A 27,121-nucleotide genomic window follows, 5' to 3' on the forward strand; every position below is an offset into this window, starting at 1 on the left:
GGGCTGAAATCTTTTCCCTGTCATTGGCTCATAAAATTGGTGGCTCCTTTTGTAGCCGCTGGGAAGGGAGAGAGTGAGAGAGAGAGAGAGAGAGAGAGAGGGTGCAAACACAACAAAAACATTCTTTATCAAGTGTTGGGTAGGTTTCAAGTAGGGGGGACAACTCCTCTGTAGCCACACAGCGGTGGCATTAGGCTGGAGAGAGGGTACGTCCCAAATGGCGTAGTGCACTGAATAGGGAAGAGGGTTCCATTTGGGAGGCAGTTGTGCTAGTGGAACTAATGTGGCATCCCTGGAACTGTCTCTCTCTGGGTTTTAATACAAATTGAGGCTAATTATCCTAGCGTCCTGCATTGGTGTTGTCACGGACTCACTGCACAGTACAAAGTAGTGTATGGCAGCAGGCCAGAGCCACAAAGATCACACCCCACCGCAGGGGCAGGTTGGAGGGACAGTGGCCACCCTCTGGAGATGGTGCTACTGTACTGTCTCTCACATCTACTCTAGTAGTCTAACTGGAACCTATAGAAGGTGTCTGAGGAGAACTGGAACCTTTACAAGGTGTCTGAGGAGAACTGGAACCTTTACAAGGTGTCTGAGGAGAACTGGAACCTTTACAAGGTGTCTGAGGAGAACTGGAACCTTTACAAGGTGTCTGAGGAGAACTGGAACCTTTACAAGGTGTCTGAGCAGAACTGGAACCTTTACAAGGTGTCTGAGGAGAACTGGAACCTTTACAAGGTGTCTGAGGAGAACTGGAACCTTTACAAGGTGTCTGAGCAGAACTGGAACCTTTACAAGGTGTCTGAGGAGAACTGGAACCTTTACAAGGTGTCTGTCTGAGGATAACTGGAACCTTTACAAGGTGTCTGTCTGAGGATAACTGGAACCTTTACAAGGTGTCTGTCTGAGGATAACTGGAACCTTTAGAAGGTGTCTGTCTGAGGAGAACTGGAACCTTTTACAAGGTGTCTGTCTGAGGAGAACTGGAACCTTTACAAGGTGTCTGTCTGAGGAGAACTGGAACCTTTAGAAGGTGTCTGTCTGAGGAGAACTGGAACCTTTTACAAGGTGTCTGTCTGAGGAGAACTGGAACCTTTTACAAGGTGTCTGTCTGAGGAGAACTGGAACCTTTAGAATGTGTCTGTCTGAGGAGAACTGGAACCTTTACAATGTGTCTGTCTGAGGATAACCATTGGTTCTCAGCTTGACAGCCTGCTGAAGCCCAGTTTCCATTGGCACTTGAAATCAGGGCCACATTTTAACTGGCTCGATTTAGAGTTAATTTCAGAGACTTTTAAATGGATTTGTAACACATTGATTAGATTTATTCTCATCTCAAGCTAAATATGAATGTCTTAGACACTGGGTTTGATTTAAAGGAGCAACATGTCATATTAGAGACTGGGTTTGATTTAAAGGAGCAACATGTCATATTAGAGACTAGGTTTGATTTAAAGGAGCAACATGTCATATTAGAGACTGGGTTTGATTTAAAGGAGCAACATGTCATATTAGAGACTGGGTTTGATTTAAAGGAGCAACATGTCAAATTAGAGACTAGGTTTGATTTAAAGGAGCAACATGTCATATTAGAGACTAGGTTTGATTTAAAGGAGCAACATGTCATGTTAGAGACTGGGTTTGATTTAAAGGAGCAACATGTCATATTACATTTACATTTACGTCATTTAGCAGACGCTCTTATCCAGAGCGACTTACAAATAGGTGCATTCACCTTATAGCCAGTGGGATAACCACTTTACAATGTTTTTTTTTTTTTTTTTGGGGGGTGGGTGGGTTGGGGTAAGAGGGGGGTAGAAGGATTACTTTATCCTATCCCAGGTATTCCTTAAAGAGGTGGGGTTTCAAATGTCTCCGGAAGGTGGTGAGTGACTCCGCTGTCCTGGCGTCTTGAGGGAGCTTGTTCCACCATTGGGGTGCCAGAGCAGCGAACAGTTTTGACTGGGCTGAGCGGGAACTATGCTTCCGCAGAGGTAGGGGAGCCAGCAGGCCAGAGGTGGATGAACGCAATGCCCTCGTTTGGGTGTAGGGACTGATCAGAGCCTGAAGGTACGGAGGTGCCGTTCCCCTCACAGCTCCGTAGGCAAGCACCATGGTCTTGTAGCAGATGCAAGCTTCAACTGGAAGCCAGTGGAGTGTGCGGAGGAGCGGGGTGACGTGAGAGAACTTGGGAAGGTTGAACACCAGACAGGCTGCGGCATTCTGGATGAGTTGTAGGGGTTTAATGGCACAGGCAGGGAGCCCAGCCAACAGCGAGTTGCAGTAATCCAGACGGGAGATGACAAGTGCCTGGATTAGGACCTGTGCCGCTTCCTGTGTAAGGCAGGGTCGTACTCTCCGAATATTGTAGAGCATGAACCTACAGGATCGGGTCACCGCCTTGATGTTAGCGGAGAACGACAGGGTGTTGTCCAGGGTGACGCCAAGGCTCTTCGCACTCTGGGAGGAGGACACAACGGAGTTGTCAACCGTGATGGCGAGATCATGGAACAGGCAGTCCTTCCCCGGGAGGAAGAGCAGCTCCGTCTTGCCAAGGTTCAGCTTGAGGTGGTGATCCGTCATCCATACTGATATGTCTGCCAGACATGCAGAGATGCGATTCGCCACCTGGTTATCAGAAGGGGGAAAGGAGAAGATTAGTTGTGTGTCGTCAGCGTAGCAATGATAGGAGAGGCCATGTGAGGATATGACAGAGCCAAGTGACTTGGTGTATAGCGAGAATAGGAGAGGGCCTAGAACTGAGCCCTGGGGGACACCAGTGGTGAGAGCACGTGGTGCAGAGACAGCTTCTCGCCACGCCACTTGGTAGGAGCGACCGGTCAGGTAGGACGCAATCCAAGAGTGAGCCGCGCCGGTGATGCCCAGCTCGGAGAGGGTGGAGAGGAGGATCTGATGGTTCACAGTATCAAAGGCAGCAGACAGGTCTAGAAGGACAAGAGGAGCGAGAGTTAGCTTTAGCAGTGCGGGGAGCCTCCGTGACACAGAGAAGAGCAGTCTCAGTTGAATGACCAGTCTTTAAACCTGACTGGTTTGGATCAAGAAGGTCATTCTGAGAGAGATAGCAAGAGAGTTGGCTAAAGACGGCATGCTCAATAGTTTTGGAGAGAAAAGAAAGAAGGGATACTAGTCTGTAGTTGTTGACATCAGAGGGATCGAGTGTTGGTTTTTTGAGAAGGGGTGCAACTCTCGCTCTCTTGTAGACGGAAGGGACATAGCCAGCGGTCAAGGATGAGTTGATCAGCGAGGTGAGGTAAGGGAGAAGGTCACCGGAGATGGTCTGGAGAAGAGAGGAGGGGATAGGGTCAAGCGGGCAGGTTGCCGTCACAAGTCGCAAGATTTTATCTGGAGAGAGAGGGGAGAAAGAAGTCAAAGCATAGGGTAGGGCAGTGTGAGCAGGACCAGCAGTGTCATTTGACTTAACAAACGAGGATCGGATGTCGTCAACCTTCTTTTCAAAATGGTTGACGAAGTCATCCACAGAGAGGGAGGGGGGGGGGGGGAAGGATTCAGCAGGGAGGAGAATGTGTGGGGGGGGGGAATTCAGCAGGGAGGAGAATGTGGCAAAGAGCTTCCTAGGGTTAGAGGCAGATGCTTGGAATTTAGAGTGGTAGAAAGTGGCCTTAGCAGCAGAAACAGATGAAGAAAATGTAGAGAGGAGGGAGTGAAAAGATGCCAGGTCCGCAGGGAGTCTAGTTTTCTTCCATTTCCGCTCAGCTGCCCGGAGCTCTGTTCTGTGAGCTCGCAATGAGTCATCAAGCCACGGAGCTGGAGGGGAGGACCGAGCCGGCCGGGAGGATAGGGGACATAGAGAGTCAAAGGATGCAGAAAGGGAGGAGAGGAGGGTTGAGGAGGCAGAATCAGGAGATTGGAGGGAGAAGGATTGAGCAGAGGGAAGAGATGATAGGATGGAAGAGGAGAGAGTAGCGGGAGAGAGCGAAGGTTGCGACGGCGCATTACCATCTGTGTAGGGGCAGAGTGAGTAGTGTTGGAGGAGAGGGAGAGAGAAAAGGATACAAAGTAGTGGTCGGAGACTTGGAGGGGAGTTGCAGTGAGATTAGTAGAAGAACAGCATCTAGTAAAGATGAGGTCAAGCGTATTGCCTGCCTTGTGAGTAGGGGGGGACGGTGAGAGGGTGAGGTCAAAAGAGGAGAGGAGTGGAAAGAAGGAGGCAGAGAGAAATGAGTCAAATGTAGACGTAGGGAGGTTGAAATCCCCCAGAACTGTGAGGGGTGAGCCATCCTCAGGAAAGGAACTTATCAAGGCGTCAAGCTCATTGATGAACTCTCCAAGGGAACCTGGAGGGCGATAGATGACAAGGATATTAAGCTTAAATGGGCTAGTGACTGTGACAGCATGGAATTCAAATGAGGAGATAGACAGATGGGTCAGGGGAAAAATTGAGAATGTCCACTTGGGAGAGATGAGGATTCCTGTGCCACCACCCCGCTGACCAGATGCTCTCGGGGTATGCGAGAACACATGGTCAGGCGAGGAGAGGGCAGTAGGAGTAGCAGTGTTTTCAGTGGTAATCCATGTTTCCGTCAGCGCCAAGAAGTCGAGGGACTGGAGGGTAGCATAGGCTGAGATGAACTCTGCCTTGTTGGCAGCAGAACGGCAGTTCCAGAGGCTGCCTGAGACCTGGAACTCCACGTGGGTGGTGCGTGCAGGGACCACCAGATTAGAGAGGCAGCAGCCACGCGGTGTGAGGCGTTTGTGTAGCCTGTGCGGAGAGGAGAGAACAGGGATAGACAGAGGCATAGTTGACAGGCTGCAGCAGATGGCTACAATAATGCAGAGGAGATCGGAATGAAATGAACTAAACATCTGGGAAAGGAGAGAGCGGGGCCTCCCTCACCACAACTCCCAAATATAACTCTCCCAACTTCCACCTCAGAAACTATAATTGTTGTAAACTACAGCGGTTCAATGTTTTCTAGGAATAGACTAACTTAGTTTATTCAGCTAGCTAACTAGGTGCAGTATTATTCCGTGAAAATCGTCCGGGCACCTAGTCATAAGACGCCACAGCCAGCTAGCATGCCGGACTCCAACAACACGGTTTAGCGCCAATACTCGGCCACAACAAACCACCAGTGTATCAACACGCAAGCAGATCGTTCGTGTCCGTGTCTAACGTTGTGGGTTAGTCCCGACAGCTTGAGCGAGTCCGTCGTCAACTTATTCAGCCAGTTAGTTAGATAGAATAGTTAGCAAACTAGCTAGCCATTGCTTTCAGACAAAGAAGAACCCCTCCTTTCACGGCACGAACACACAGAGAGAGCCAAACTAACGTTAACTAGTCACCCATGTCCCGAATTCCTTGAACGACTCGGGCTATCAATATGTAAAAAACAAAACACAAATGTAGGTTATGACTTACCCCTAGCAGCTACTGTTAGCTAGCCAAGTGCAAAGCTAGCCACTGAATTGACTCAGCCAGTTCGCGTCTGTTCGCTCGGTCGTTCCAGCTATTGTTTACTAGTAGCTAACCAGGTAGCAACAAGCTAGCTAAATTTCAAGCACAGTAGCCACTTGCTACCTAACGTTAACGGTTCAGACAATGAGGTAGATAGAGCAACCCCTCAAACCTGAGGAATCTCTTACCTGCGTATCTGCATGGCCTCCTCATTGTCCGGTCTGAAGAATTCAAAGCTCTTGTAGCTCTGGACTGCTTCCCTGCGATACTGGCCCAAGTTGAAGACTGGGTTTGATTTTAAAGGAGCAACATGTCATATTAGAGACTGGGTTTGATTTAAAGGAGCAACATGTCATATTAGAGACTGGGTTTGATTTAAAGGAGCAACATGTCATATTAGAGACTGGGTTTGATTTAAAGGAGCAACATGTCATATTAGGGACTGGGTTTGATTTAAAGGAGCAACATGTCATATTAGAGACTGGGTTTGATTTAAAGGAGCAACATGTCATATTAGAGACTGGGTTTGATTTAAAGGAGCAACATGTCATATTAGGGACTGGGTTTGATTTAAAGGAGCAACATGTCATATTAGAGACTGGGTTTGATTTAAAGGAGCAACATGTCATATTAGAGACTGGGTTTGATTTAAAGGAGCAACATGTCATATTAGAGACTGGGTTTGATTTAAAGGAGCAACATGTCATATTAGAGACTGGGTTTGATTTAAAGGAGCAACATGTCATATTAGAGACTGGGTTTGATTTAAAGGAGCAACATGTCATATTAGAGACTGGGTTTGATTTAAAGGAGCAACATGTCATATTAGAGACTGGGTTTGATTTAAAGGAGCAACATGTCATATTAGAGACTGGGTTTGATTTAAAGGAGCAACATGTCATATTAGAGACTGGGGTTTGATTTCGTCATGGTTTTTCAAAAGACACGGCTTCAGTAACACCTAAAATGGCTTCAGTCATGTTTTGTATCTGATGTGTTTCTCTGTCCCTACAGATTGATCACTTTGGTTTCCTGGAGGATGGCACCTTTAAGCAGAGATACCTGGTTAATAATGACCACTGGCATCTGAAGGGAGGGCCTATCCTGTTCTACACCGGCAACGAAGGAGATATTACCTGGTTCTGCAATAACACTGTAATAATAACCACCTCTCTGTTCTGTAATGCATTGATCTATACAGTATGTCTTGCGTCATTCATTGGAATATTTAGCCTTACTTGTAGTTTTGGCTGTAGGGTTTCATGTGGGACGTTGCAGAGGAACTGGGAGCCATGTTGGTGTTCGCTGAACACCGCTACTATGGAGAGTCCCTGCCGTTTGGACAAGACTCTTACAGTGTAAATTACCGTCATGCCTTTGCACACACACACATGGTATAGCGTTTTTTAAAATAATTATGCGTTGGTTTATTACATGTTGAGCGACAACATTCTTTAAACATCCTTTTTTTGTCTTCACGAACAGGACACCAAGCACCTGAACTATCTGACGTCGGAGCAGGCACTAGCTGACTTCTCTGTGCTGATCCGAGAACTGAAGAGGACGGTGCCTGGAGCTCAGCTCAGTCCTGTGATCGCCATCGGAGGGTCCTACGGAGGGATGCTCTCTGCCTGGATGAGAATGAAATACCCTAATGTTGTTGTTGGGTAAGAGATACTGTACGGGTCTCAATGGATACTGTACGGGTCTCAATGCCCTATTTTTGTATATAGTGCTTTATAGGGTATAGGGTGCTATTTGACCTGATGAAAATCTAACTCAGACCGAAACGTCACTATTACAAGAAGGTGCTATAAGGAGCTGTGTTCATGCCTCTTTTTGTATTTTTTAAGAGATAAATACCCCCTAAATGTAGTTGTAAAGTGCAGAAATGTGTGGCTAATAATGTGTTGTAACTGTCTCTATGTGTATTCCAGAGCTCTGGCTGCCTCTGCTCCCATATGGCAGTTCCCTGACATGGTTCCTTGTGGAGACTTCTATAAGATAGTCACCCAGGACTTCGCCAGGAGTGGACTGAACTGTGACGTTAACATCAGGAGGTCCTGGAAGGCCATCGACAACATCACAGCAACCGGTAGGATGAATTAGCCTGTCTGAATGACAACATCACAGCAACCGGTAGGATGAATTAGCCTGTCTGAATGACATCATAGCAACTGGTAGGATGAATTAGCCTGTCTGAATGACAACATCATAGCAACCGGTAGGATGAATTAGCCTGTCTGAATGACAACATCATAGCAAGTGGTAGGATGAATTAGCCTGTCTGAATGACAACATCACAGCAACTGGTAGGATGAATTAGCCTGTTTTTGAATGACAACATCATAGCAACTGATAGGATGAATTAGCCTGTCTGAATGACAACATCATAGCAACTGGTTGGATGAATTAGCCTGTCTGAATGAAAACATCATAGCAAGTGGTAGGATGAATTAGCCTGTCTGAATGAAAACATCATATCAAGTGGTAGGATAAATTAGCCTGTCTGAATGACATCAAAGCAACTGGTAGAATGAATTAGCCTTTCTTTGAATGACAACATCATAGCAACTGGTTGGAAGAATTAGCTTGTCTGAATGAAAACATCGTAGCAAGTGGTAGGATGAATTAGCCTGTCTGAATAACAACTACATAGCAAGTGGTAGGATGAATTAGCCTGTCTGAATAACAACATCATAGCAAGTGGTAGGATGAATTAGCCTGTCTGAATGACATCAAAGCAACTGGTAGAATGAATTAGCTGTCACGATCGTCTAATGAGGAGGACCAATGCGCAGCGTTGAAGGTGAACATGACTTTATTAAATTAAAGCCGAAACACGAAAACAATGACGAAACGTGAAGTCCTCCGTTACAATGACTGACAAGGAACAAAAACCCACAACACTAAGGTGAACACTGACAGTTTAAATATGGCTCCCAATCAGAGATAACGAGCCGACAGCTGACACTCGTTACCACTGATTGGGAGTCACACGACCAAACAATAAAACACAACCAAATACAACACAACCAAATGAACACACCCTGGCTCAAAATACACAGTCCCGGAGCCAGAGCGTGACAGTACCCCCCCCTAAAGGCGCGGACTCCGACCGCGCCTACACCCCAAATAGGGAAGGGCTGGGTGGGTATTGCTCCTCGGAGGCGGCTCCGGCTCCGGGCTTGACCACCACCCTACTACAATCCCCCCGCAGTGTCCCCAGTCCGATCTGACCCAGTTAGCTGGATCAGGACTGCCGACGCGCACCCCTGGCTTGGCGCGTGAGGCAGGAATGGACCGGACCTGGCAGACGATACGCACCCTTTGCATGGTGCGTGGAGCCGGAACAGGCCTCACCAGGCTGAAGACTCGCATCCCTGGCTTGGTGCGAGTAGCAGGAATGGGCTGAATCCGGCTGACGACTCGCACCCTTGGCTTGGTGCGAGTAGCAGGAATGGGCTGAATCCGGCTGACGACTCGCACCCTTGGCTTGGTGCGAGTAGCAGGAATGGGCTGAATCCGGCTGACGACTCGCACCCTTGGCTTGGTGCGAGTAGCAGGAATGGGCCGGACTGGGCTGGCGACGTGCACCACAGACCTGGTGCGGAGAGCAGGAACGGGCAGAGCCGGGCTGACGAGACGCACCACAGGCTTGATGCGGAGAGCAGGCACGGGCAGAGCCGGGCTGACGACGCACACCACTGGCTTGGTGCGGGAAGCTTGGATGGGCCGGACTGTACTGGGGACACACACCACTGGTCCTACACCGGGATCTGGAACGGGCCGGACCGGACTGGCAACACACGCCAGTACCTCTCGCCGTGCCTCTACTTCCTCCATCCCCTCTTCGACCAGTGGCCCCCGTAACCCGGCGGCCTTCTCCGGCAACCCACTGGGCCGCTCTATCGCGGCCTCCTGCTGGTCCGACGTCGTGAGCCCCCCCCTAAAAATTTTCGGGGCGTCTCTCCTACCCGTGGACCAGGTCTCCATATTGCTCGCCAGCCTCTCGCCCTTCTGCCATAGTGTCAAGCCCTTCTCCTCCTCACTCGGCTTGACCCAGTCCAGGAGGCGAAGGAGATCTGTGAGGGATCTCCCTGGCGACGGCTCCTGGACACGCTGCTTGGTCCCATCTTGGTGGGTTTTTCTGTCCCGATCGTCTAATGAGGAGGACCAATGCGCAGCGTTGAAGGTGAACATGACTTTATTAAATTAAAGCCGAAACACGAAAACAATGACGAAACGTGAAGTCCTCCGTTACAATGACTGACAAGGAACAAAAACCCACAACACTAAGGTGAACACTGACAGTTTAAATATGGCTCCCAATCAGAGATAACGAGCCGACAGCTGACACTCGTTACCACTGATTGGGAGTCACACGACCAAACAATAAAACACAACCAAATACAACACAACCAAATGAACACACCCTGGCTCAAAATACACAGTCCCGGAGCCAGAGCGTGACATTAGCCTTTCTTTGAATGACATCATAGCAACTGGTTGGATGAATTAGCCTGTCTGAATGACAACATCACAGCAACTGGTAGGATGAATTAGCCTGTTTTTGAATGACAACATCATAGCAACTGATAGGATGAATTAGCCTGTCTGAATGACAACATCATAGCAACTGGTTGGATGAATTAGCCTGTCTGAATGAAAACATCATAGCAAGTGGTAGGATGAATTAGCCTGTCTGAATGACAACATCACATCAAGTGGTAGGATAAATTAGCCTGTCTGAATGACATCAAAGCAACTGGTAGAATGAATTAGCCTTTCTTTGAATGACAACATCATAGCATCTGGTTGGATGAATTAGCCTGTCTGAATGACAACATCGTAGCAAGTGGTAGGATGAATTAACATGTCTGAATGACAACTACATAGCAACTGGTAGGATGAATGAGCCTGTCTGAATGACAACATCACAGCAACTGGTAGGATGAATGAGCCTGTCTGAATGACAACATCATAGCAAGTGGTAGGATGAATTAGCCTGTCTGAATGACAACTATATAGCAAGTGGTAGGATGAATTAGCCTGTCTGAATGACAACATCATAGCAACTGGTGGGATGAATTAGCCTGTCTGAACGACAACATCATAGCAAGTGGTAGGATGAATTAGCCTGTCTGAATGACAACTACATAGCAAGTGGTAGGATGAATTAGCCTGTCTGAATGACAACATCATAGCAACTGGTAAAATAAATGTGCCTGTCTGAATGACAACATCATAGCAACTGGTTGGATGAATTAGCCTGTCTGAATGACAACATCGTAGCAAGTGGTAGGATGAATTAGCCTGTCTGAATGACAACTACATAGCAAGTGGTAGGATGAATTAGCCTGTCTGAATGACAACATCACAGCAACTGGTAGGATGAATGAGCCTGTCTGAATGACAACATCATAGCAAGTGGTAGGATGAATTAGCCTGTCTGAATGACAACTACATAGCAAGTGGTAGGATGAATTAGCCTGTCTGAATGACAACATCACAGCAACTGGTAGGATCAATTAGCCTGTCTGAATGACAGCATAGCAACTGGTAGGATAAATTAGCCTGTCTGAATAACAACATCATAGCAACTGGTAGGATGAATTAGCCTGTTCATAGCAAGTGGTAGGATGAATTAGGCTGTTATTGAATGACAACATCATAGCAAGTGGTAGGATACATTAGCCTGTCTCAATGACAACATCATAGCAACTGGTAGGATGAATTCGCCTGTCTGAATGACAACATCATAGCAACTGGTTGGATGAAGTAGCCTGTCTGAATGACAACATCATAGCAACTGGTAGGATGAATTAGCCGGTCTGAATGACAACATCATAGCAACTGGTAGGTTGAATTAGCTTGTCTGAATGACAACTTCATAGCAAGTGGTAGGATGAATTAGCCTGTCTGAATGACAACATCATAGCAACTGGTTGGATTAATTAGCCTGTCTGAATGACAACATCACATCAAGTGGTTGGATAAATTAGCCTGTCTGAATGACATCAAAGCAACTGGTAGAATGAATTAGCCTTTCTTTGAATGACAACATCATAGCAACTGGTTGGATGAATTAGCTTGTCTGAATGACATCGTTGCAAGTGGTAGGATGAATTAGCCTGTCTGAATGACAACATCGTAGCAAGTGGTAGGATGAATTAGCCTGTCTGAATGACAACTACATAGCAAGTGGTAGGATGAATTAGCCTGTCTGCATGACAACATCACAGCAACTGGTAGGATGAATGAGCCTGTCTGAATGACAACATCATAGCAAGTGGTAGGATGAATTAGCCTGTCTGAATGACAACTACATAGCAAGTGGTAGGATGAATTAGCCTGTCTGAATGACAACATCATAGCAACTGGTGGGATGAATTAGCCTGTCTGAATGACAACGTCATAGCAACTGGTAGGATGAATTAGCCTGTCTGAATGAAAACATCATAGCAAGTGGTAGGATGAATTAGCCTGTCTGAATGAAAACATCATAGCAACTGGTAGGTTGAATGAGCTTGTCTGAATGACAACTTCATAGCAAGTGGTAGGATGAATTAGCCTTTCTTTGAATGACAACTACATAGCAAGTGGTAGGATGAATTAGCTTGTGTGAATGACAACATCGTAGCAAGTGGTAGGATGAATTAGCCTGTCTGAATGACAACTACATAGCAAGTGGTAGGATGAATTAGCCTGTCTGCATGACAACATCACAGCAACTGGTAGGATGAATGAGCCTGTCTGAATGACATCATAGCAAGTGGTAGGATGAATTAGCCTGTCTGAATGACAACTACATAGCAAGTGGTAGGATGAATTAGCCTGTCTGAATGACAACATCATAGCAACTGGTGGGATGAATTAGCCTGTCTGAATGACAACGTCATAGCAACTGGTAGGATGAATTAGCCTGTCTGAATGAAAACATCATAGCAAGTGGTAGGATGAATTAGCCTGTCTGAATGAAAACATCATAGCAACTGGTAGGTTGAATGAGCTTGTCTGAATGACAACTTCATAGCAAGTGGTAGGATGAATTAGCCTTTCTTTGAATGACAACTACATAGCAAGTGGTAGGATGAATTAGCTTGTGTGAATGACAACATCGTAGCAAGTGGTAGGATGAATTAGCCTGTCTGAATGACAACTACATAGCAAGTGGTAGGATGAATTAGCCTGTCTGCATGACAACATCACAGCAACTGGTAGGATGAATGAGCCTGTCTGAATGACATCATAGCAAGTGGTAGGATGAATTAGCCTGTCTGAATGACAACTACATAGCAAGTGGTAGGATGAATTAGCCTGTCTGAATGACAACATCATAGCAACTGGTGGGATGAATTAGCCTGTCTGACTGAAAACATCATAGCAAGTGGTAGGATGAATTAGCCTGTCTGAATGAAAACATCATAACAATTGGTAGGATGAATTAGCCTGTCTGAATAACAACATCACAGCAACTGGTAGGATGAATTAGCCTGTCTCAATGACAACATCATAGCAACTGGTAGGTTGAATTAGCTTGTCTGAATGACAACTTCATAGCAGGTGGTAGGATGAATTAGCCAGTCTGAATGACAACATCACATCAAGTGGTAGGATGAATTAGCCTGTCTGAATGACATCAAAGCAACTGGTAGAATGAATTAGCCTTTCTTTGAATGACAACATCATAGCAACTGGTTGGATGAATTAGCTTGTCTGAATGACAACATCGTAGCAAGTGGTAGGATGAATTAGCCTGTCTGAATGACAACTACATAGCAAGTGGTAGGATGAATTAGCCTGTCTGCATGACAACATCACAGCAACTGGTAGGATGAATGAGCCTGTCTGAATGACAACATCATAGCAAGTGGTAGGATGAATTAGCCTGTCTGAATGACAACTACATAGCAAGTGGTAGGATGAATTAGCCTGTCTGAATGACAACATCATAGCAACTGGTGGGATGAATTAGCCTGTCTGAATGACAACATCATAGCAAGTGGTAGGATGAATTAGCCTGTCTGAATGACAACTACATAGCAAGTGGTAGGATGAATTAGCCTGTCTGAATGACAACATCATAGCAACTGGTAATATAAATTAGCCTGTCTGAATGACAACATCATAGCAACTGGTTGGATGAATTAGCCTGTCTGAATGACAACATCGTAGCAAGTGGTAGGATGAATTAGCCTGTCTGAATGACAACTACATAGCAAGTGGTAGGATGAATTAGCCTGTCTGAATGACATCACAGCAACTGGTAGGAATAATGAGCCTGTCTGAATGACAACATCATAGCAAGTGGTAGGATGAATTAGCCTGTCTGAATGACAACTACATAGCAAGTGGTAGGATGAATTAGCCTGTCTGAATGACAGCATCACAGCAACTGGTAGGATGAATTTGCCTGTCTGAATTACAGCATAGCAACTGGTAGGATGAATTAGCCTGTCTGAATAACAACATCATAGCAACTGGTAGGATGAATTAGCCTGTTCATAGCAAGTGGTAGGATGAATTAGGCTGTTATTGAATGACAACATCATAGCAAGTGGTAGGATACATTAGCCTGTCTCAATGACAACATCATAGCAACTGGTTGGATGAAGTAGCCTGTCTGAATGACAACGTCATAGCAACTGGTAGGATAAATTAGCCTGTCTGAATGAAAACATCATAGCAAGTGGTAGGATGAATTAGCCTGTCTGAATGAAAACATCATAACAACTGGTAGGATGAATTAGCCTGTCTGAATAACAACATCACAGCAACTGGTAGGATGAATTAGCCTGTCTGAATGACAACATCATAGCAACTGGTAGGTTGAATTAGCTTGTCTGAATTACAACATCACATCAAGTGGTAGGATAAATTAGCCTGTCTGAATGACATCAAAGCAACTGGTAGAATGAATTAGCCTTTCTTTGAATGACAACATCATAGCAACTGGTTGGATGAATTAGCTTGTCTGAATGACATCGTTGCAAGTGGTAGGATGAATTAGCCTGTCTGAATGACAACTACATAGCAAGTGGTAGGATGAATTAGCTTGTCTGAATGACAACTACATAGCAAGTGGTAGGATGAATTAGCCTGTCTGCATGACAACATCACAGCAACTGGTAGGATGAATGAGCCTGTCTGAATGACAACATCATAGCAAGTGGTAGGATGAATTAGCCTGTCTGAATGACAACTACATAGCAAGTGGTAGGATGAATTAGCCTGTCTGAATGACAACATCATAGCAACTGGTGGGATGAATTAGCCTGTCTGAATGACAACGTCATAGCAACTGGTAGGATGAATTAGCCTGTCTGAATGAAAACATCATGGCAAGTGGTAGGATGAATTAGCCTGTCTGAATGAAAACATCATAACAACTGGTAGGATGAATTAGCCTGTCTGAATAACAACATCACAGCAACTGGTAGGATGAATTAGCCTGTCTGAATGACAACATCTTAGCAACTGGTAGGTTGAATTAGCTTGTCTGAATGACAACATCACATCAAGTGGTAGGATAAATTAGCCTGTCTGAATGACATCAAAGCAACTGGTAGAATAAATTAGCCTTTTTTTGAATGACAACATCATAGCAACTGGTTGGATGAATTAGCTTGTCTGAATGACATCGTTGCAAGTGGTAGGATGAATTAGCCTGTCTGAATGACAACTACATAGCAAGTGGTAGGATGAATTAGCTTGTCTGAATGACAACATCGTAGCAAGTGGTAGGATGAATTAGCCTGTCTGAATGACAACTACATAGCAAGTGGTAGGATGAATTAGCCTGTCTGCATGACAACATCACAGCAACTGGTAGGATGAATGAGCCTGTCTGAATGACAACATCATAGCAAGTGGTAGGATGAATTAGCCTGTCTGAATGACAACATCATAGCAACTGGTGGGATGAATTAGCCTGTCTGAATGACAACGTCATAGCAACTGGTAGGATGAATTAGCCTGTCTGAATGAAAACATCATAGCAAGTGGTAGGATGAATTAGCCTGTCTGAATGAAAACATCATAGCAACTGGTAGGTTGAATGAGCTTGTCTGAATGACAACTTCATAGCAAGTGGTAGGATGAATTAGCCAGTCTGAATGACAACATCACATCAAGTGGTAGGATAAATTAGCCTGTCTGAATGACATAAAAGCAACTGGTAGAATGAATGAGCCTTTCTTTGAATGACATCATAGCAACTGGTTGGATGAATTAGCTTGTCTGAATGACAACATCGTAGCAAGTGGTAGGATGAATTAGCCTGTCTGAATGACAACATCATAGCAACTGGTGGGATGAATTAGCCTGTCTGAATGACAACGTCATAGCAACTGGTAGGATGAATTAGCCTGTCTGAATGAAAACATCATAGCAACTGGTAGGATGAATTAGCCTGTCTGAATGAAAACATCATAACAACTGGTAGGATGAATTAGCCTGTCTGAATGACAACATCATAGCAACTGGTAGGTTGAATTAGCCTGTCTGAATGACATCAAAGCAACTGGTAGAATGAATTAGCCTTTCTTTGAATGACAACATCATAGCAACTGGTTGGATGAATTAGCTTGTCTGAATGACAACATCGTAGCAAGTGGTAGGATGAATTAGCCTGTCTGAAGGACAACTACATAGCAAGTGGTAGGATGAATTAGCCTGTCTGCATGACAACATCACAGCAACTGGTAGGATGAATGAGCCTGTCTGAATGACAACATCATAGCAAGTGGTAGGATGAATTAACCTGTCTGAATAACAACTACATAGCAAGTGGTAGGATGATTTAGCGTGTCTGAATGACAACATCATAGCAACTGGTAGGATGAATTAGCCTGTCTGAATGAGAACATCATAGCAAGTGGTAGGATGAATTAGCTTGTCTGAATGACAACATCATAGCTACTGGTAGGATAAATTAGCCTGTCTGAATGACAACATCATAGCTACTGGTAGGATAAATTAGCCTGTCTGAATGACAACATCATAGCAACTGGTAGGATGAATTAGCCTGTTCATAGCAAGTGGTAGGATGAATTAGGCTGTTATTGAATGACAACATCATAGCAAGTGGTAGGATAAATTAGCCTGTCTCAATGACAACATCATAGCAACTGGTAGGATGAATGTGCCTGTCTGAATGACAACATCATAGCAAATGGTTGGATGAATTGGCCTGTCTGAATGACAACGTCATAGCAACTGGTAGGATGAATTAGCCTGTCTGAATGACAACATCATAGCAACTGGTAGGATTAATTAGCCTGTCTGAATGACAACATCATAGCAAGTGGTAGGATGAATTAGCCTGTCTGAATTACATCATAGCAAGTGGTAGGATGAATTAGCCTGTCTGAATTTCAACATCATAGCAACTGGTAGGATGAATTAGCCTGTCTGAATGACAACATCACATCAACTGGAAGGATGAATTAGCCTGTCTGAATGACAACTTCATAGCAAGTGGTAGGATGAATTAGCCTGTCTGAATGACAGCATCATAGCAACTGGTAGGATGAATTAGCCTGTCTGAATGACAACATCAAAGCAACTGGTAGGATGTATTAGCCTGTCTTTGAATGACAACATAATAACGAATGATAGGATAAATTAGCCTGTCTGAATGACAACATCATAGCAACTGGTTGGATGAATTAGCCTGTCTGATTGACAACATCATAGTAAGTGGTAGGATGAATTACCCTGTCTGAATGACAACATCATAGCAACTGGTTGGATTAATTAGCCTTTCTGAATGACAACTTCATAGCAACTGGTAGGATGAATTAGCCTGTCTGAATGACAACATCATAGCAACTGGTAGGATGAATTAGCCTGTCTGAATGACAACATCATAGCAACTGGTAGGATGAATTAGCCTGTCTGAATGAAAACATCATAGCAAGTGATAGGATGAATTAACCTGTCTGAATGACAACGTCATAGCAACTGGTAGGATGAATTAGCCTGTCTGAATGACAACATCATAGCACGTCGTAGGATGAATTAGCCTGTCTGAATGACAACTTCATAGCAACTGGTAGGATGAATTAGCCTGTCTGAATGACAACATCATAGCAACTGGTAGGATGAATTAGCCTGTCTGAATGACAACATTATAGCAACTGGTAGGATGAATTAGCTTGTCTGAATGACAACATCATAGCAACTGGTAGGATGACTTAGCCTGTTCATAGCAAGTGGTAGGATGAATTAGGCTGTTATTGAATGACAACATCATAGCAAGTGGTAGGATAAATTAGCCTGTCTGAATTTCAACATCATAGCAACTGGTAGGATGATTTAGCCTGCCTGAATGACAACATCACAGCAACTGGTAGGATGAATTAGCCTGTCTTTGAATGACAACATCACAGCAACTGGTAGGATTAATTAGCCTGTCTGAATGACAACATCATAGCAAGTGGTAGGATGAATTAGCCTGTCTGAATTACATCATAGCAAGTGGTAGGATGAATTAGCCTGTCTGAATGACAACATCATAGCACGTCGTAGGATGAATTAGCCTGTCTGAATGACAACTTCATAGCAACTGGTAGGATGAATTAGCCTGTCTGAATGACAACATCATAGCAACTGGTAGGTTGAATTAGCTTGTCTGAATGACAACATCACATCAAGTGGTAGGATAAATTAGCCTGTCTGAATGACATCAAAGCAACTGGTAGAATAAATTAGCCTTTCTTTGAATGACAACATCATAGCAACTGGTTGGATGAATTAGCTTGTCTGAATGACATCGTTGCAAGTGGTAGGATGAATTAGCCTGTCTGAATGACAACTACATAGCAAGTGGTAGGATGAATTAGCTTGTCTGAATGACAACATCGTAGCAAGTGGTAGGATGAATTAGCCTGTCTGAATGACAACTACATAGCAAGTGGTAGGATGAATTAGCCTGTCTGCATGACAACATCACAGCAACTGGTAGGATGAATGAGCCTGTCTGAATGACAACATCATAGCAAGTGGTAGGATGAATTAGCCTGTCTGAATGACAACATCATAGCAACTGGTGGGATGAATTAGCCTGTCTGAATGACAACGTCATAGCAACTGGTAGGATGAATTAGCCTGTCTGAATGAAAACATCATAGCAAGTGGTAGGATGAATTAGCCTGTCTGAATGAAAACATCATAGCAACTGGTAGGTTGAATGAGCTTGTCTGAATGACAACTTCATAGCAAGTGGTAGGATGAATTAGCCAGTCTGAATGACAACATCACATCAAGTGGTAGGATAAATTAGCCTGTCTGAATGACATCAAAGCAACTGGTAGAATGAATGAGCCTTTCTTTGAATGACATCATAGTAACTGGTTGGATGAATTAGCTTGTCTGAATGACAACATCGTAGCAAGTGGTAGGATGAATTAGCCTATCTGAATGACAACATCATAGCAACTGGTGGGATGAATTAGCCTGTCTGAATGACAACGTCATAGCAACTGGTAGGATGAATTAGCCTGTCTGAATGAAAACATCATAGCAAGTGGTAGGATGAATTAGCCTGTCTGAATGAAAACATAATAACAACTGGTAGGATGAATTCGCCTGTCTGAATGACAACATCATAGCAACTGGTTGGATGAAGTAGCCTGTCTGAATGACAACGTCATAGCAACTGGTAGGATGAATTAGCCTGTCTGAATGAAAACATCATAGCAAGTGGTAGGATGAATTAGCCTGTCTGAATGAAAACATCATAACAACTGGTAGGATGAATTAGCCTGTCTGAATGACAACATCATAGCAACTGGTAGGTTGAATTAGCCTGTCTGAATGACATCAAAGCAACTGGTAGAATGAATTAGCCTTTCTTTGAATGACAACATCATAGCAACTGGTTGGATGAATTAGCTTGTCTGAATGACAACATCGTAGCAAGTGGTAGGATGAATTAGCCTGTCTGAAGGACAACTACATAGCAAGTGGTAGGATGAATTAGCCTGTCTGCATGACAACATCACAGCAACTGGTAGGATGAATGAGCCTGTCTGAATGACAACATCATAGCAAGTGGTAGGATGAATTAACCTGTCTGAATAACAACTACATAGCAAGTGGTAGGATGATTTAGCGTGTCTGAATGACAACATCATAGCAACTGGTAGGATGAATTAGCCTGTCTGAATGAGAACATCATAGCAAGTGGTAGGATGAATTAGCTTGTCTGAATGACAACATCATAGCTACTGGTAGGATAAATTAGCCTGTCTGAATGACAACATCATAGCTACTGGTAGGATAAATTAGCCTGTCTGAATGACAACATCATAGCAACTGGTAGGATGAATTAGCCTGTTCATAGCAAGTGGTAGGATGAATTAGGCTGTTATTGAATGACAACATCATAGCAAGTGGTAGGATAAATTAGCCTGTCTCAATGACAACATCATAGCAACTGGTAGGATGAATGTGCCTGTCTGAATGACAACATCATAGCAAATGGTTGGATGAATTGGCCTGTCTGAATGAAAACGTCATAGCAACTGGTAGGATGAATTAGCCTGTCTGAATGACAACATCATAGCAACTGGTAGGATTAATTAGCCTGTCTGAATGACAACATCATAGCAAGTGGTAGGATGAATTAGCCTGTCTGAATTACATCATAGCAAGTGGTAGGATGAATTAGCCTGTCTGAATTTCAACATCATAGCAACTGGTAGGATGAATTAGCCTGTCTGAATGACAACATCACATCAACCAACTGGAAGGATGAATTAGCCTGTCTGAATGACAACTTCATAGCAAGTGGTAGGATGAATTAGCCTGTCTGAATGACAGCATCATAGCAACTGGTAGGATGAATTAGCCTGTCTGAATGACAACATCAAAGCAACTGGTAGGATGTATTAGCCTGTCTTTGAATGACAACATAATAACGAATGATAGGATAAATTAGCCTGTCTGAATGACAACATCATAGCAACTGGTTGGATGAATTAGCCTGTCTGATTGACAACATCATAGTAAGTGGTAGGATGAATTAACCTGTCTGAATGACAACGTCATAGCAACTGGTAGGATGAATTAGCCTGTCTGAATGACAACATCATAGCACGTCGTAGGATGAATTAGCCTGTCTGAATGACAACATCATAGCAACTGGTAGGATGAATTAGCCTGTCTGAATGACAACATCATAGCAAGTGATAGGATGAATTAACCTGTCTGAATGACAACGTCATAGCAACTGGTAGGATGAATTAGCCTGTCTGAATGACAACATCATAGCACGTCGTAGGATGAATTAGCCTGTCTGAATGACAACTTCATAGCAACTGGTAGGATGAATTAGCCTGTCTGAATGACAACATCATAGCAACTGGTAGGATGAATTAGCCTGTCTGAATGACAACATTATAGCAACTGGTAGGATGAATTAGCTTGTCTGAATGACAACATCATAGCAACTGGTAGGATGACTTAGCCTGTTCATAGCAAGTGGTAGGATGAATTAGGCTGTTATTGAATGACAACATCATAGCAAGTGGTAGGATAAATTAGCCTGTCTGAATTTCAACATCATAGCAACTGGTAGGATGATTTAGCCTGTCAGAATGACAACATCACAGCAACTGGTAGGATGAATTAGCCTGTCTTTGAATGACAACATCACAGCAACTGGTAGGATTAATTAGCCTGTCTGAATGACAACATCATAGCAAGTGGTAGGATGAATTAGCCTGTCTGAATTACATCATAGCAAGTGGTAGGATGAATTAGCCTGTCTGAATTTCAACATCATAGCAACTGGTAGGATGAATTAGCCTGTCTGAATGACAACATCACATCAACTGGAAGGATGAATTAGCCTGTCTGAATGACAACATCATAGCAACTGGTAGGATGAATTAGCCTGTCTGAATGACAACATCAAAGCAACTGGTAGGATGTATTAGCCTGTCTTTGAATGACAACATAATAACGAATGATAGGATAAATGAGCCTGTCTGAATGACAACATCATAGCAACTGGTTGGATGAATTAGCCTGTCTGATTGACAACATCATAGTAAGTGGTAGGATGAATTAGCCTGTCTGAATGACAACATCATAGCAACTGGTTGGATTAATTAGCCTTTCTGAATGACAACTTCATAGCAACTGGTAGGATGAATTAGCCTGTCTGAATGACAACATCATAGCAACTGGTAGGATGAATTAGCCTGTCTGAATGACAACATCATAGCAACTGGTAGGATGAATTAGCCTGTCTGAATGAAAACATCATAGCAAGTGATAGGATGAATTAACCTGTCTGAATGACAACATCATAGCAACTGGTAGGATGAATTAGCCTGTCTGAATGACAACATCATAGCACGTCGTAGGATGAATTAGCCTGTCTGAATGACAACTTCATAGCAACTGGTAGGATGAATTAGCCTGTCTGAATGACAACATCATAGCAACTGGTAGGATGAATTAGCCTGTCTGAATGACAACATTATAGCAACTGGTAGGATGAATTAGCTTGTCTGAATGACAACATCATAGCAACTGGTAGGATGACTTAGCCTGTTCATAGCAAGTGGTAGGATGAATTAGGCTGTTATTGAATGACAACATCATAGCAAGTGGTAGGATAAATTAGCCTGTCTGAATTTCAACATCATAGCAACTGGTAGGATGATTTAGCCTGTCTGAATGACAACATCACAGCAACTGGTAGGATGAATTAGCCTGTCTTTGAATGACAACATCACAGCAACTTGTAGGATGAATTAGCCTGTCTGAATGACAACATTATAGCAAGTGATAGGATGAATTAACATGTCTGAATGACAACATCATAGCAACTGGTCGGATGAATTAGCCTGTCTGAATGACAACATCATAGCAAGTGGTAGGATGAATTAGCCTGTCTGAATGAAAACATCATAGCAACTGGTAGGTTGAATTAGCTTGTCTGAATGACAACTGCATAGCAAGTGGTAGGATGAATTAGCCTGTCTGAATGACAACATCACATCAAGTGGTTGGATAAATTAGCCTGTCTGAATGACATCAAAGCAACTGGTAGAATGAATTAGCCTTTCTTTGAATGACAACATCATAGCAACTGGTTGGATGAATTAGCTTGTCTGAATGACAACATCGTAGCAAGTGGTAGGATGAATTAGCCTGTCTGAATGACAACTACATAGCAAGTGGTAGGATGAATTAGCCTGTCTGCATGACAACATCACAGCAACTGGTAGGATGAATGAGCCTGTCTGAATGACAACATCATAGCAAGTGGTAGGATGAATTAGCCTGTCTGAATGACAACTACATAGCAAGTGGTAGGATGAATTAGCCTGTCTGAATGACAACATCATAGCAACTGGTGGGATGAATTAGCCTGTCTGAATGACAACGTCTTAGCAACTGGTAGGATGAATTAGCCTGTCTGAATGAAAACATCATAGCAAGTGGTAGGATGAATTAGCCTGTCTGAATGAAAACATCATAACAACTGGTAGGATGAATTCGCCTGTCTGAATGACAACATCATAGCAACTGGTTGGATGAAGTAGCCTGTCTGAATGACAACATCATAGCAACTGGTAGGATGAATTAGCCTGTCTGAATGAAAACATCATAGCAAGTGGTAGGATGAATTAGCCTGTCTGAATGAAAACATCATAAAACTGGTAGGATGAATTAGCCTGTCTGAATAACAACATCACAGCAACTGGTAGGATGAATTAGCCTGTCTGAATGACAACATCATAGCAACTGGTAGGTTGAATTAGCTTGTCTGAATGACAAATTCATAGCAAGTGGTAGGATGAATTAGCCTGTCTGAATGACAACATCATATCAAGTGGTAGGATAAATTAGCCTGTCTGAATGACATCAAAGCAACTGGTAGAATGAATTAGCCTTTCTTTGAATGACAACATCATAGCAACTGGTTGGATGAATGAGCTTGTCTGAATGACAACATCGTAGCAAGTGGTAGGATGAATTAGCCTGTCTGAATGACAACTACATAGCAAGTGGTAGGATGAATTAGCCTGTCTGCATGACAACATCACAGCAACTGTTAGGATGAATGAGCCTGTCTGAATGACAACATCATAGCAAGTGGTAGGATGAATTAGCCTGTCTGAATGAAAACATCATAGCAAGTGGTAGGATGAATTAGCCTGTCTGAATGAAAACATCATAACAACTGGTAGGATGAATTTGCCTGTCTGAATGACAACATCATAGCAACTGGTTGGATGAAGTAGCCTGTCTGAATAACAACATCACAGCAACTGGTAGGATGAATTAGCCTGTCTGAATGACAACATCATAGCAACTGGTAGGATGAATGTGCCTGTCTGAATGACAACATCATAGCAAATGGTTGGATGAATTGGCCTGTCTGAATGACAACGTCATAGCAACTGGTAGGATGAATTAGCCTGTCTGAATGACAACATCATAGCAACTGGTAGGATTAATTAGCCTGTCTGAATGACAACATCATAGCAAGTGGTAGGATGAATTAGCCTGTCTGAATTACATCATAGCAAGTGGTAGGATGAATTAGCCTGTCTGAATTTCAACATCATAGCAACTGGTAGGATGAATTAGCCTGTCTGAATGACAACATCACATCAACTGGAAGGATGAATTAGCCTGTCTGAATGACAACATCATAGCACGTCGTAGGATGAATTAGCCTGTCTGAATGACAACTTCATAGCAACTGGTAGGATGAAGTAGCCTGTCTGAATGACAACATCATAGCAACTGGTAGGATGAATTAGCCTGTCTGAATGACAACATCATAGCACGTCGTAGGATGAATTAGCCTGTCTGAATGACAACTTCATAGCAAATGGTAGGATGAATTAGCCTGTCTGAATGAAAACATCATAAAACTGGTAGGATGAATTAGCCTGTCTGAATAACAACATCACAGCAACTGGTAGGATGAATTAGCCTGTCTGAATGACAACATCATAGCAACTGGTAGGTTGAATTAGCTTGTTTGAATGACAAATTCATAGCAAGTGGTAGGATGAATTAGCCTGTCTGAATGACAACATCATATCAAGTGGTAGGATAAATTAGCCTGTCTGAATGACATCAAAGCAACTGGTAGAATGAATTAGCCTTTCTTTGAATGACAACATCATAGCAACTGGTTGGATGAATGAGCTTGTCTGAATGACAACATCGTAGCAAGTGGTAGGATGAATTAGCCTGTCTGAATGACAACTACATAGCAAGTGGTAGGATGAATTAGCCTGTCTGCATGACAACATCACAGCAACTGTTAGGATGAATGAGCCTGTCTGAATGACAACATCATAGCAAGTGGTAGGATGAATTAGCCTGTCTGAATGAAAACATCATAGCAAGTGGTAGGATGAATTAGCCTGTCTGAATGACAACATCATAGCAACTGGTTGGATGAAGTATCCTGTCTGAATAACAACATCACAGCAACTGGTAGGATGAATTAGCCTGTCTGAATGACAACTACATAGCAAGTGGTAGGATGAATTAGCCTGTCTGCATGACAACATCACAGCAACTGTTAGGATGAATGAGCCTGTCTGAATGACAACATCATAGCAACTGGTAGGATGAATGTGCCTGTCTGAATGACAACATCATAGCAAATGGTTGGATGAATTGGCCTGTCTGAATGACAACGTCATAGCAACTGGTAGGATGAATTAGCCTGTCTGAATGACAACATCATAGCAACTGGTAGGATTAATTAGCCTGTCTGAATGACAACATCATAGCAAGTGGTAGGATTAATTAGCCTGTCTGAATTACATCATAGCAAGTGGTAGGATGAATTAGCCTGTCTGAATTTCAACATCATAGCAACTGGTAGGATGAATTAGCCTGTCTGAATGACAACATCACATCAACTGGAAGGATGAATTAGCCTGTCTGAATGACAACTTCATAGCAAGTGGTAGGATGAATTAGCCTGTCTGAATGACAACATCATAGCAACTGGTAGGATGAATTAGCCTGTCTGAATGACAACATCAAAGCAAGTGGTAGAATGAATTAGCCTTTCTGAATGACAACATCGTAGCAAGTGGTAGGATACATTAGCATGTCTGAATGACAACATCATAGCAACTGGTAGCATGAATGAGCCTGTCTGAATGACAACATCACAGCAACTGGTAGGATGAATTAGCCTGTCTGAATGAAAACATCATAGCAAGTGATAGGATGAATTAACCTGTCTGAATGACAACGTCATAGCAACTGGTAGGATGAATTAGCCTGTCTGAATGACAACATCATAGCACGTCGTAGGATGAATTAGCCTGTCTGAATGACAACTTCATAGCAACTGGTAGGATGAATTAGCCTGTCTGAATGACAACATCATAGCAACTGGTAGGATGAATTAGCCTGTCTGAATGACAACATTATAGCAACTGGTAGGATGAATTAGCTTGTCTGAATGACAACATCATAGCAACTGGTAGGATGACTTAGCCTGTTCATAGCAAGTGGTAGGATGAATTAGGCTGTTATTGAATGACAACATCATAGCAAGTGGTAGGATAAATTAGCCTGTCTGAATTTCAACATCATAGCAACTGGTAGGATGATTTAGCCTGTCTGAATGACAACATCACAGCAACTGGTAGGATGAATTAGCCTGTCTTTGAATGACAACATCACAGCAACTGGTAGGATTAATTAGCCTGTCTGAATGACAACATCATAGCAAGTGGTAGGATGAATTAGCCTGTCTGAATTACATCATAGCAAGTGGTAGGATGAATTAGCCTGTCTGAATTTCAACATCATAGCAACTGGTAGGATGAATTAGCCTGTCTGAATGACAACATCACATCAACTGGAAGGATGAATTAGCCTGTCTGAATGACAACTTCATAGCAAGTGGTAGGATGAATTAGCCTGTCTGAATGACAACATCATAGCAACTGGTAGGATGAATTAGCCTGTCTGAATGACAACATCAAAGCAACTGGTAGGATGTATTAGCCTGTCTTTGAATGACAACATAATAACGAATGATAGGATAAATGAGCCTGTCTGAATGACAACATCATAGCAACTGGTTGGATGAATTAGCCTGTCTGATTGACAACATCATAGTAAGTGGTAGGATGAATTAGCCTGTCTGAATGACAACATCATAGCAACTGGTTGGATTAATTAGCCTTTCTGAATGACAACTTCATAGCAACTGGTAGGATGAATTAGCCTGTCTGAATGACAACATCATAGCAACTGGTAGGATGAATTAGCCTGTCTGAATGACAACATCATAGCAACTGGTAGGATGAATTAGCCTGTCTGAATGAAAACATCATAGCAAGTGATAGGATGAATTAACCTGTCTGAATGACAACATCATAGCAACTGGTAGGATGAATTAGCCTGTCTGAATGACAACATCATAGCACGTCGTAGGATGAATTAGCCTGTCTGAATGACAACTTCATAGCAACTGGTAGGATGAATTAGCCTGTCTGAATGACAACATCATAGCAACTGGTAGGTTGAATTAGCTTGTCTGAATGACAACATCACATCAAGTGGTAGGATAAATTAGCCTGTCTGAATGACATCAAAGCAACTGGTAGAATAAATTAGCCTTTCTTTGAATGACAACATCATAGCAACTGGTTGGATGAATTA

General features: G+C 43.3%; 1 protein-coding gene across 1 annotated transcript in view; it reads left to right on the forward strand.

Moving 5' to 3' along the window:
- The window catches only part of prcp (prolylcarboxypeptidase (angiotensinase C)), a 134,453-nt gene that overhangs the window by 4,282 nt on the left and 103,050 nt on the right, over positions 1-27,121 (forward strand). Inside the window, exons 2-5 of the mRNA XM_084143320.1 lie at positions 6,455-6,595; positions 6,697-6,798; positions 6,926-7,107; positions 7,378-7,535. Coding sequence (XP_083999446.1) covers positions 6,455-6,595; positions 6,697-6,798; positions 6,926-7,107; positions 7,378-7,535 — 583 coding nt within the window. The remainder of the gene's footprint in view (positions 1-6,454; positions 6,596-6,696; positions 6,799-6,925; positions 7,108-7,377; positions 7,536-27,121) is intronic.

The sequence above is a fragment of the Coregonus lavaretus genome (genome assembly GCF_964263955.1).
Source record: "Coregonus lavaretus genome assembly, chromosome: 26".
NCBI lineage: Eukaryota > Metazoa > Chordata > Actinopteri > Salmoniformes > Salmonidae > Coregonus > Coregonus lavaretus.